Genomic DNA, 13,984 nt, shown 5'->3' with positions numbered 1-13,984 from the left:
ATTCGCTGTTTACTAACCTTCTGGCCACTGTTACTAATAACCTTAGTAGAATTCCCTAGGCTTATTTTCTTTGTGCGATCTTCGGTACTACCCCACACTGAAGTACATGTGGTGTCTCCTTAGCCAAGTTCGAATTATGCTCCAGTTCACTCAGGAGTAAATGGGTACCCGGTAGGATGAGATGGTAATGTGAATGTACCTTAGCACAGTTTGGGTTGTATATTCCCCAGGGAGGTGAGAATGAAAATATAATGGACGTATCATTATTATTATCCTGAATTGACAGCGTCTGTTAGTTGTTGTGTACACATTTGACGGACCATGCTTTATTCATCGCAAAGACGACGTATGTTACCATTACGAAATAGAGCGACAGTCCTGTATTATGTTCAATCCCATTTCCTCTGTAACGACTCATGGCGTCTATACATCCCGCGCGTATTAAATAGGAAACCAGTTCCTGTAGCCAGAGCTGAGGGTACGAACAACGAAACCGGTGCTTGTGGAGGTAGTTGCCAATACCAACCAGGAAACCATGGCATTGGTTGTCTTCCAAGTTTCATAATCAACAAATACTTATGTTATTTTCACAATACTTTATTCACTGGCATAATAAACATTTCATGACAGTGTATAGTATTCAACAACAATGTTTTCGTACAATGGTAGGGTTCCACATAAAACTGTCAAGTACGGAATGACTAGCTTCATGCTGCTGGGTGTCGGAAATCGACAAGTCGGATCTGGTCATATTTAACTTATACAATACTGCAGGGTCGGGATATAACTGATATATACACATGTTCATATCAATCAGCAATAACAGAAATATACATCGTGACAGATAGCCACATATACAGCGGATGAACGCGTGACCATGTGATACAATGGTAGTGATCCTAATATTGCGGTTGTCATGCTATGTACAATCGTGGTGCGTTTTGTTTACAGCTGAAATTTACAACTGAAATTTATAAGACAGCTGAAATTGCACATGAGTTTAGTCAGGCATAGACCTGGACTCGTTGTGATCAAATTAAATTTCAATTTAAAAATCAATTTAGAATTGTTTTAATGTTTGTAAATAACCATCCTCATGACATTTATGAAAGTGTTATTCTAAAACTATTGCCGATTGATAAGACAATGTCACGTTATTGCTAAAGAAACTACAAGTCTCTTGTCTCGAATACACTACTTTCATTTTAAACTGAAAGATGGCGAAACTTTTAAATACCTACTCTATCATTGCACAATAACTTATTAAAATTGCAAAAAATACTTGTCTTGTCAAATATTAGGGTAACTGCGATTGTTACCTACGTTCGTTGAGGTTTCTAACTAATAATCTACATTTGGTTCATGTATCTACAACATATGCATCTAAAATAGATGACAGGTCAAATAAATTAAGCATATATGCTTGTAATAACAGTCCACGCCTTCAATAAAGAGTCATAAGCTTGAGTTCGAATATCAGAACTCTTCAGTCTTTGAGGGGTGTTTGTCATGAGCACTCTGGTTTCCTGATTCACCACCAGGTGGAGGGTCAAACATTCGGAACGTCTCGGTGGATTTCGGTCGTCGAGTAGTGTGGCTATTAGAATCAGCCGAGGTGTTCCGAATGGGGTCAAACATGGATGAAATCACGTTCTGGCAGTCAAAAATGTCTGTATGATCACACTGTCACTTATACTCTTATTTCAACATCGCATGATGGCTCGTGGATACCAGAGTCAAATGAATTCTGTTCGCTGTGACAGATGAATGAACTGCCATTCATTAAACATTGAGAGTCCAACTTTTTGCTCTTTTCGTATAGATTGCTGTTGTTGCACACTTTGTTGAGATTGATCTGTTGCCTTGACGACGTGCATCGCGGGGGGTAATCATTGTCCGTATTCGAGTTTCCTTCGAGGGAGAGGTTGGAGGGGGAGGGATATTTCGTGGGCACATCACTGTCCGATTCGTACATTTCCGTTTCTGAGACTGACCAATCACTGCCTTCCATATCACACGAGCTGGTTTGAAGGTCACCTTTGCTGTAGTAATACTTTCTCTGCCATTTCAGATCTTCGATGGTCTCGTTCAGTGTAAGGAGCTGTTTCATCAGCGACAGGTCCTGATCCATAAGCGACGCCTACAAAACAAAGAGGGTATAATTAGTATTGAGTGATGACATTCGATATATAACATTGAAATATCCGACATATTCGACTGTATTGCAACTTAAATCCTAAAAGTCAAGTTTTTATCATTTTCATATTTCTTTTAGATTTTACTGGGTGCATATGTAAAAAAATCACAAATTATATCCAAACTCATGGAATAGTAAATTAATGCATGTGAATTAATTGAAGTCTTATATTTAAACATTCACATACACGTACACCAATAAATAACTTATAAATACCAATTCGTGTTCCAAAATACTATTTTTACAATAATATTCACACCACACGCTAACAGTTTATTATCTTCGCTAATATCCGGGTTACGGTTAGCGATCTATTGTTCAGTATGTACCAATGCCGTATGGGGTTTCATGTCCTTACAAGTTATTGACATCAATCAATTTCTTAGAAACACATGTCACTCGTCGCTATCAACAAATTAGCACGGGATTCCCATGTAGTCCCGCTCAGTGTTGACAGGCGTGAGTCACCGCCACCAGAAGGCCTCGCGGCGGTCTCTGCCTCTATATAAATTGCCTTTTCAACACAATAACTTAACTTTTGAGATAAGCTTTAACAAGCCGCACTTTACATTTCACTTAATAAAAGCGCAACAGCACGACCTAAGAACAGGTCAGAAGTCCATGGCGATTTCTTTGAATCTTTGTAGTTCAATGTGAGCACCCTTGAGTTAATCCCGTGTAATATTGGATAAGAGTTAGATCCCTTCTACTAGACAGGATAAACTATGTGAGGAAAGGTTATCTTGTTGGCAAGGACTAAAGAGCCAGGTTCGTGCTACTCCAAGCCATTGGGGACTTGGAACGGATCCACATTTCCCCGAATTAAAAGATTTCGATTTTCCTGTGACATGTCTATGCCAGATGATTTCTTATCAATACAAGATTATCCTAAACTCGAAGTGATCGTTTTTATTGAATGAGCCCTTGGTTTAACATAGCATAGCTCTTGAAATAAAAACACGAACCTGAGTAAAAACATGTACTCCTGAATATATTTGAGTATCTTTCATGGTACTTGTGTGTGAGTGAGTAGGTTTGACGCCGCTCTCAGCAATATTCCAGCAATGGTGCCAGGAATTGCTTTCACACCTTGTATCCATGTGTAGACGCGAACCCCTGATGAGCGAATACTCCCCATTGAGCTACCCCACCGCCCCTGATCACAGTCAGAGACATGGCGACTTACTGAGGACGATCCATGTGCTAACAGTGACTCAGAACAACTGTTCATTGCGTCATATGGTCTCAAATTTGCTTTCATGTTTGGATAAATGTACAGCTATTTCGGTCAGTAAACATGGTTTCAAACATTTTATCCACCACTTATCACTATTTTTATCTAATATTACACAGCAGTAATACGACAATGAAATAATTCTCCCAAATTGCAATGCCCCGCAGACAGGATTAGGAAGCCCCGACGGAATAACGCATTACCACTCCAGGTATTTTCTACATACAGCCGACCCTATATTTACATATCACCTGCGGCGGATGGAACTTTGGTGTACAAATATGCTTTCGTCCATGTAAGAAAAAAATTTCAACATCAGTCAAGCATACTACTGAACAGAACGCCTACTGTGTCCTCCCAAGTCGTTATCTCTACCCTTGAACACACCATATGAGGCCATTTCACGGTGGCTTGAAGTGACACTATGAAAAAGGGAATTCCAGAGCTATCCCATTTGATATGGCACTGGTTATGAAATAGATGCTACGTCCCCTATGGTTTGTGCACATATACTGATGTTCTTACGGTGATGAGTTTATCACTGAAAGTTCCACGTGTTTAATGTAGTGAGAGGACGTGGATCGCCGTTTAACCCTATGCCGAGGAGATATATTACACCAACTTAAATACATTCCGGTAATCGGCGCAGAAACCTCCAACTACCAAGGAGTCATTGTCTGGGGGATCTATCTACCATATATAATTACACATTCCCAAGATAGTTGAGTTTTATCCGCATCAGAGGATCTCACCTTTAACAATATACATTCAAGAGGGTGAAATCTGAGAATGTGCTGACGTAGTAGTTTTTTATGGCGTGTAGAGGTCCGGTGATATCAAACACATATATATCCGACCTCGTGCAACAAATTATGCAGGAGGGGAGTGTTGGCACGTGACCTTCAGGGCTGTGTTCTTAGAGGGAATGTTTGATGTCAGGGTCATGGCAATGACGAGCATCTTTGCGCCGGTTTCAGAGGCAGCTTGATCTTTCGGAGCATTGCTTTTACCATATCTTATCTTTTCTTGATTAAACCCTTAGTGTGGAAATCTGGTTTACATTAACGAACATTCCATGTAACCGATGACACCATTTATCAAATCATTTTTAAGGACTCTGTACACAAGAGATTATTCTTGCATTAGATATACCCTAGTTTCTTGGATATTTCTAGCCGGTATCTAGCGTTCTTTAGTAGTTGCAAGAGTCCAGATAAACAGATGATTAAAAACTACCACGCACTCCCCGAGGTCTAAGAAGACACAGATGAATCTAAATTCACAAATATCTGAGATAAAAGAGCCAAATTTGTATTTTATCGTTCCATGGCGTACCAACAAGTTACCTATTGAAAGACCTTTTTGACGTCATAGCACACAACGTCACGAACCTTTCAACATCTTGAAAGAGGGAATGCTTTATCGTATGCCTTAATTAATGTTTCATATATCCGTTACCATATTATCTATATTACCGCCGTTGTGATTAGAACATGACTCACACAGCCCGAGCCAGAATAGCATACTGATCAGACGAAAGCGTGATCTTGTGACAAGGCTGTGACGGTAGCCGCGGTAACACCGCTATACAAGTGTTATTTCTATAAAAAGTCTAAAACATGCACGTTGAGTGCCTCCTATAGACACCCATGTTGAACACATATCAAATATCTGCCCAACATAACCATCTCATTCAATGCTTCTCTGTGCAGCGCGTGTCAAGTGCGTTCAAGATGGCGACCAGCGGTGCAAATGACGTTAGTACCACTCCACCGTCGTCGCTGTATACACGAATACGACAACGATAAACATAGGACTAGAATGAGAGGTATATGGGAGGGTCAAGTACGTATATCATATTACATAACATCCATTAGTCCCACCAGGACGCGAGACGAACGGATTGGGGAAAGAAAATAACGTTGGACAGAACGTAGGAGGTGTGTCCATGGGAATAAGTGAAAACTTGTCGAGTGTTGATGGTAAAATTTATAGTGTCAGTGAGTCATAGCTTGTTAGAAGGTTTTTACCTGTGATGATATTGCAGTTTGTTGCGGTTTGAATGGCATACTGTTCAATGTTGCCTAAGGATCCTTGAAAGACCCTTGAAACTGTCAAGCGATTGCGCAGGTGACGGATAATTTAACATCGAAAGGGTTCTGTTTGCTTAGCCCAGTAATGTAAATTTAACCATGGCTGTTACTTGTGAAACAGATCCATAAGATAAGAAAGTCGTTTTAAATAGCGCAAATTACTTTAGAAATACGTTGGTGGCACGTTGAACACAAGAACCAATATTAACTTTAAAAGAAATTCATTATGTCGATACAAACTTCATAAAGACTGCATTTGTTGGTTGATACGATAAAAAAGTATTGATTTGAAGAGGGTTTATAAGTTTTGGCATTGGTGAGTGAGTGGGATTGTACGCCGCTTTAATTCGGCAATATCACGGCGGGGGACACCGCACGTTTTTGCAGTAATCTAATAAGTATCTATCCGCTGTTGTCAAACTGTCAGCGTGAAAGAGATATATTTTCTAACGGCCTTCAATGCAATAACACAAGAAAAGAGGGTCATGTTAGGCAAATGGATATATCGTCATCTCAAAAATGTTATTTGTGTTTTAATATAAAAGTTAACTGTCTTCATTGGTACTCTAGCTAGTTTAAAGACTTCATACTGTACTGTCTGCGTGATACATTGAATTGTTTCTGCATATTATGGCCCAAATAGTCCTTAGTCATCGGACTTTATAACCGACTTGGTGTCTCTGGATTTTCAAGGTGAAATAAATAGGCAGTAAACCACTGCATTAAATCTGTCTCGTGTCGCTGAATTTATGACAGGAAAATAAACGCGGCGCTTTACTACAAACCAAGCAACAAAAGATGGATTAGGGGAATAGCACCTTGACCAAGACTGTGTAGCTATGTAGACTCCACCGTCTTTCTCGTTTTGCCCTCGCGAGATTACCTCGCGACTTACAAATGACCAGGGCCACGTTTAAAGAGAAAGGTCTGAACAATAAATGTCATAAACTGAACAGGTCACAGTGACTACGGCCATAGTGGCGTTTCTCTGCAGGTGGTAAGCAAGGATCATATGTAGTGAAATATAGCATATACTCAAATAAGGAATAAAACGGGACATCTTTAAAGTGCTGAGTCAGCTAAAAATTCATTTGCCACCTTAATATGTATGCAGTGTTTAACTTACAATATTTTAAGTTTATGGATTAAATCAAGCGTTTACTAATCCACTTGGAATCATATTTGTTGTTGTGTGTTTGCGATTTGTGGAGATTTACGATTAAGTCATGAACATATTTGTTTGCATTGATGATTTTTTACTATATATTTTACTGTCCGCAACCTCTAGTTGAACCTTTTTAAAGTGTGGAGCATGCTAAGCCACGTGTGTCGGGTTAGTTGTAATTAATCCCATGGCGGGAGAACCATGGGTTCAAGATCTACATCAACATGCAATCAACGTCCCCTTATTTATCTCCCAAATATCACAGAGCGGTCGGATCCCTGGCACTGCCTCCCTCGTACAGGCCCGGCCTCGGTCAAGACTGACCACTGGTCAGTGGCGACCACTATCTGGCTACTAGATGGGTACGGCAGGTGATGTAGGGGCATGGTACGGGATTCCACTGTTTACACGGGGTGCTCTGTCTGCAGTGTTGGAAAGATTCCTGGCTGACGTTGATTGACATTCCATTAGATGTACATATCGCCTTGCACGTGCAGAGTGAAATAAACAGCAGGAGTTAGCATTTTGCTCCAAACATGTGTTCAGGGTCACATAGTAAGGGAAATATGCACCTTCGACTTAAACGTGAAACATAGAGATGCTCTCACACCTTCCTCGGCGTAATCTTAATATACTTTTATCAAACTTCAAACTTTCGTCTTGATTTATCATTTAAAAAGTTTTCAATTATCACCTGCGTTTTAGCATGTGGCCGTAATTTATAATACGCCATTGTTTACCATGGGATGTGTCGGCATATGCCGCTCAGCCCCAGGGTAGGGCGGGTACAGCCAGGGGGACAGGTTTATGCCTTACCTGTCAGTTATCCGCTGCAATATATCACATTCTTGTCAGTGAATGCGAACCCAAAGTGCGCCAATAGAGGCCACACGCTACACTAAAACACCAGCATACCTGTCCATATCATAGAAAAGGTAAATACGAAAACTACATCGTTTTCGTTATCCCTTACCCCTGTGTATATTTGATACTAATTCTAGTTACAATTTTTCCTTTAAAAAGGATGTTACAACAGCTGGTTACATCATATATATTTGGTTCTATTCCCCTAAAAACTATTACAACTGATTTTACTTTATGTCGGTATTTGCAACCAATGCATAAACATTATCTTAAACTAATCTACAACGGACGGTCTGTATTTGTCCAGATTTGAAAGAAGGAACTAACACAAACGTTATTGTCCGTCAGCTGACAGTTAGATTCCGATTAATAACAGACGGTCGGTTCCTCGTGATCCCCATATCGTCATATCTGTCTCTCAATATGTCTCCATCCTGCCGAAGTACAGACCTAACCAAACATAACCTCTCCGATTTCCTCCATATTGTGTCTCTCGCGTTCGGACGTAATACCTTACAAACAGGCTGTCTCTTAATGGGGGTTAGGGGATTTGATAGACTTGAAAAGAGATCGATTTAAAAAAATGAAAATGGATGGCACGGGGGTCGTGCGGACGCCCCAGGCTTAATGGCGGGTCGAGTAAAGGGGTGACATTCTTGCTGAAATGGCGGCGGGACATAGTTTGTCACTGTCCATTGCTGGCTCAATTAAATCGCCACCGGAACTATATGACAGTAGGGCTATACTTGACCACTGACTAGAGTTACTCTGCCATGAAATTGACATCGGAGACTTCTCACGTAGTTGACATTTTTTTTATAATACAAAATATTCATTAGTGATATATATCACATGGAGATAGGAATCGGGACACGCGATGCTTCATCATACAGTCACGTGTGTAAGAACGTCAGTATGAAATATGATATCCAACACTTTTTACTGGCTGACGAATGGTAGCCTACAGTATCGTGAAACGCAGTTTACCTATAGGCTATTGTTGATAACATCAGTCTGAGGTGAAATACACGTTTTGTCCATTATGTTATAAATAGACTTGACTAAGAGTGTATAGTCTTTGACGCAATGGCAGAAACCAGACTATTGTACACCCTTTTCATGTTTACACGTTGCCAACATAACTTCAGAATATAATAATTTAATTCTTCTGTTTTAGAAAGACTATTATCATTCACTCCAAGCCCTTATTTCACAACCCAGATGTATTTTGACCACACTTAGACGAGTCATGGTCTCAGCGAAGTTATCCCATCTAAAGTCTCATGTTCGAGGCAACTGGACACTTCCTGTAAATTCTTTCAAAACTAAGATCGCGGGAAGGAAGTAGTGGTAGGTTTAAAGCGACGACCATCTCTCCTCGTCCCGCCCACACCATGCTCTGGTCAAACATTACAAGCAGGTAAAAAGCTATCGCGGACTAGCGAACGTGTCTAAGCGATGGGAACGGTGTTTGTCCGTATCTCATTCTGGGGGCAGACAGAGGGCTAGGGGACGCTTGGGTTGAAATGTCATAAATGCTGTTGGGATTGGATAGTAGGAATCAATAACATGAAAGAGGAAGGTATTTCAACTGAAAAAGCTTAACTTCCACCTTTGTGTTTTTTTTAGTTAAAAAACAGTCATCCTCATTCCTTATCCTAAAAGCGTGACCCCATTCCGAGTTTTGAAGAACCACCCTTTTGTCACAAACCCTTAATCTATCAGCTATAAATTCGACCCCAATTCTCTTATCCCAGATATGCGAACGATGGGGTCATTGCCCTATGTCCCGCGTAAATATATGTCTATATCAATCAATCATGTAATATACAACAATAGTGACATGCAAATCTACCGGGAATTAACCGTGTCTCTGTTAATTCATGGCTGAAACAATGTTTCTTAACATTACGCAACAGGGATCTAAGAATAGCAGGATTGTGTCAACGGTTGATTTGTTTCCAATAAATCAAAAATATGATTCTATATTATTTCATAAGCTGTAAGGTCTCAGCAATCAATGCGTCGTGATTGCATAACCACCAGCAAGGACAGGTTGTCCCATTTCGTCAAAGGTATAATCCTGGTTTCATAGGGTTACAATGCGAAACCAACGACTACAACATTGCATTAGACACAGGTAAGGGTAAGTAATAAGTGTTTGTTGCAAATGATTTGTAACTAATGCCCTACGTCGTGACTTTACGTCTGTATATGTAGCCAGGGTACTGTGTATAGGAAGTAGAGCGCAAACCTACAGCTATGCTGAGTCACGTGATCGCGTTACATTCAACAGTATGTCGTTGTTATGTATGTAGAACTAAACTATTTGAAATATCCTTGTTACATTATGTTGTAACATACCACTTTGAACCCTATTACGTCACTTTAAAATATGTGCATTCTTACTTAGCCATGAAAATATACAAAAAGTCAAGATAAAACCCATGAATTAACGACATCTCTCAAAACATGAAACTATCACGTTTTCCTTATTCTAATGTTGTTAACACTGCTAAGACGCGGCAGTTTACACTGTAACCGGAATTAGAAAGTGGACCAAGGTCTTCGCACAATAGTACAATGTTCCTCAAAACAAAGAAAAGTCCAGAAATCCTTGGTACTAAATTAAGAAAATGACCTAAATGATGAAAATAACTGGCAAGAGAAGTAATTCCTAAGATTGCAATCGACAACAAACTTGCACTGCAAGCACAATGTTTGCAGGGGAAGAGACTTGCCATGCTTGCTACCTGGGAACATATTTGCCCTGAGTTGCTTCCGTGCAGGCATGTAACTTGCCCCATCTCTCATCGACCGGCCTCTTTCAAAACACTAGCTGTTCTTTTAGCCCCTGGCGCGTTACCCAACAATGACTTGGCGTGAATATAAAATAATAATGGTTTTAGGGTTTATTGCTGAGTAGCAGCTTGTGACGCAATGTGATGCAATGGTAGGTTTTGGTTACAGTACAAAGGTAATAGTTCCTTTGTGGATTGAAACTTTGATGTGAGGTACTAGCGCGAGACTGATGCTAATACTAAGCTAGGCAAGTGGGGACAAAGTGAAATGCCCCTCAACAGCAAGGAAACAGTCTAACCGTTGTCCTGCTAAGGATACCCCCCCCCCTTCCCCAAAGGAATTGAACCATGTGTATTTTAACTAAAGACAATGGTAGTAGCAAGCATTTGCTGCAACATATCTAAGTTAATTTTGACATTTTAAAACTTGCATTGATTGATTCAAATGAAACAGTGGTACGTAAAGGGTCTGTTCCTTAATACCTTCTCTACTGTGGTTTAATAAAGTTATGGGGAGAGATGAACGCTTCGACTAGGACGGTTCGAGCTGGTATTGTCGTGAGTCATCTACATTTCATACCGATTTCCTCGACACACATATTGTTATCTTTGGTCATGTGACCAAAACAGGCGCTAAAGATGTCATCTCAACACGTAACACTCAGGCCCATGTGGACATATGCACGTAGATACCTGTCTGCTATCTCAGTGTCAACACTGTAATTACACGTGTGATTTCATGTTGAAAAGCTGATCGTGTATATTAATAAAATGAAATAAGATCAGATGCAAATATTAATATATAGATTTCCTTAGTTTGAAACGCGATAAATTTTTATCAGTGTAATTGCATGGCATGAACATATATTTGTAATGTGTGAGAGAATGATATTCCACAAATAGGAAAAGTTTTTAAAAAAACCCCATCAATTTTAGCCGCAAATCCATCTTAGTCCTCTCCAGATTCACATCTGGCAATGCAAATTTGTTTATTTTGATAATAAACTGGTCGGCAACCAAATTGCAATTAGCCACTGGCGCCTCCAATTAACGCTCCCCAATGTACAAGTTAGTCCCCGATGCCAGCTGTCTCAGTCCATGCGTAAATTTACAACCTTCAATTACCTGAATATACATTGGAAATATCTCCCACCAGCTAACTCAACTCCTGACCTAGTCATTGTGCTACCGTAATACTCAAACGTAATCCAAGCCCACAGTAATTAGCTGTGGCGGCAATAAACTGCAACAGATGGCCGACATAGGTTATTGTGACTGCTCATGTTGTTTAGAGCACCGCTAAGAGAAGGTCGGGATGATTACGTTTGGCGGTAGAGTGCGCGCCCCTCACATGACACTTTGCAGTATCGAAATGTCATTGGGGACAAAAGACCAAAATATCCTTTTTATACCACAATACACAAAATTCGAATACCAATCGAACGCAGAATTACGTACAAATGCAAAATTATTCATTGATTATTTACGGAATGACTGACTGTAAACACATTCCTTGAACGTTCATCCCCTAAACTACCACTATTTGAACCTAATGCCGCCCGGGTCTAAATATCTTGCAGATAGAGGAGCAATTTGAATTTCTGCAATTTCAGTCTTATATTTGCTGTTCTGTTTGTGTATCCCGGAGATGTGTACATAACCCATATCGTCCGATAATATATGGAATATCATAGGCATACATTGCAAATACATTTCACTCGAAGTGCGAAAGCGGGATGCCATCGAGCGTGTCAATAACCCGACCTAAGGGGCCAATCCTATGTCAAATTACCCATGTGTTCTACGGAGGAACAGGATAATCAGCGTAGGTCATTACACTGTGACAGAGGAAATGGGAGCTCCCTAAGTAGCCAGTTCCTAGAGGTAGCTTTTCTGTTTCATTAGCCATTTCCTCCGCCACTTCTACGACTCGTTACGTGAACTCGAGGGCCACGGTATTGCCTAGATACCCCACACCAGTTCAGCTTGGCACGTGTGCAACTGTTTTAGTAATTGCTTCCAACTGTTAGGGATTTGGGATTTGACAGTGTCTTTACCTGTTGTCATGGTGATTCGTTAGCAAGTTGGGCTGATTACGTAGCGACATGACCTTTATCAATCGTTTATCTGTTGGACAAATCTGATGCAGCATTGATTGGCGATTGCCATGAGTTACGACGGTGCACAGAAGCTTAGACAATACAATGCCGACATGCATTCACTGTTTCGGACCCCTTCACGAGTCTAGGCTAATTGTCTTTGCTAGTTTTTAGCTTTGTGCTTTGGAACACATTTGCTATTATTCTACTCAAAACAAAATAACCCGAAGTCTTGAGATAAACTAGTCCATTTCTGACAACGGTACCATTGTCAAGAAGACGTTGGTTAATTTAATTAAAATGATAACCTACTTTTTTTCTCCCGTATTACCTCGAATGTAATGAGAATTCCACGTATAAATCTAAACTTAGGCTCACATGTCTTGAAATTACGACAGGTTAGATGAAGTCTACATTATGAACTTCTCTTTGCATCACTTTTACAGTTAGTAGAGTTAACTAAAATTATAGTTCCTTACCATTTCTGCTCTGAGTGTCTCCATGGCCTTGTCTATGGAGTTCTTCTGTCTCCCGTTGCCATTGGCATCGGTCGTCGTGGAGGGACTCTTGTCCCATTTCTCCTTCATAGCTTCTGCCGTCTCTACCCGAGACTTGTAGAATTGTCTGCAAGCGTTCGACAATTCTATTGACGCCGTGTACTTGTCAAAACCATCCTGGCTCGGGACTTGTAGCATAGTCTTTGTATCCAATGCAGTGACAGGCATTTTCACCACTTGTACAGTTCGTCAAACGTCTTATAAATATATGCGATCACTATTGTGCAACAATGATATGCTCCCTCCTCTTATAATTTCTCACATGGGCACAGCTATATCCAAAGTCCTATGCACGAATGATCACTTGTATCTCACAAGACTATGTGTATCACGGCTCTATCAAATTACATCCGTGCTCGTCAACAGCGTGAGTGCTTCTACAACCAGCATGTGTTGCGCTGTGCACTCATAGTGAGCTCGTTCTGAGGTACTCGGCGCTGATTGGTTGACGACGCGCGGTTTGTCGAGGGGCGGGGCTTAGTAAGTTTTGACAGGTGAACAACAATGCCACTTGCTAGGTCCCCAGCTTCAGGTGAAGAGCTTCGAGGCGACTTAATTAAGTCGCAACAGTTGTAAGCGGACGTGATCACAATGTATGTGGTCTGATTACAGTGATTTCCGCGAGAAACTGTAATTTCTGTGGCCTGTTACGATGTTCGGGATGTGACATGCTCTAAATCCAGCATCTAAACTGTCATGACTGTAAGCGTGGGTGCGGGGATTTATGAATTACATATTCTTTGAGAGGATTTATGTCGTTGCTTATCTCGAAAATATGTTTATGGCAAGAAATTAGCCCTCACATATAGGGAATGGGTATCTACCCACATACTCAGTAGCGTAGTGGCCAGTTCCGTTCAGATTTCAGATACTGACCTTACACTTTATGTCTTGTCATATTATCATATGGATAGCAGTTATCGGAATCCATCAAATCCACGATTAAATACAAAGTTCACATAGCATACACTATC

The 13,984-nt window shown here is 40.5% G+C and overlaps 1 protein-coding gene across 1 annotated transcript; it reads right to left on the bottom strand.

Annotated features, from left to right (window-relative positions):
- Positions 1-576: 576 nt before the first annotated feature.
- On the bottom strand, positions 577-13,377 carry LOC139478395 (leucine rich adaptor protein 1-like). The gene is made up of 2 exons (XM_071260839.1): positions 12,933-13,377; positions 577-2,140 (listed from the first exon to the last, which is right to left on the bottom strand). The coding sequence occupies exons 1-2, from the start codon at positions 13,176-13,178 to the stop codon at positions 1,691-1,693; spliced, it is 696 nt and encodes a 231-aa protein (XP_071116940.1). The 5' UTR covers positions 13,179-13,377; the 3' UTR covers positions 577-1,690.
- Between the last annotated feature and the right edge of the window lie 607 nt (positions 13,378-13,984).

The sequence above is a fragment of the Haliotis cracherodii genome, unplaced genomic scaffold (genome assembly GCF_022045235.1).
Source record: "Haliotis cracherodii isolate W230 unplaced genomic scaffold, xgHalCrac1.p SCAF_4, whole genome shotgun sequence".
NCBI classification, from domain to species: domain Eukaryota; kingdom Metazoa; phylum Mollusca; class Gastropoda; order Lepetellida; family Haliotidae; genus Haliotis; species Haliotis cracherodii.
Note: the sequence above shows the minus strand (reverse complement) of the source record. Positions and strands in the feature narration are given on the sequence as shown.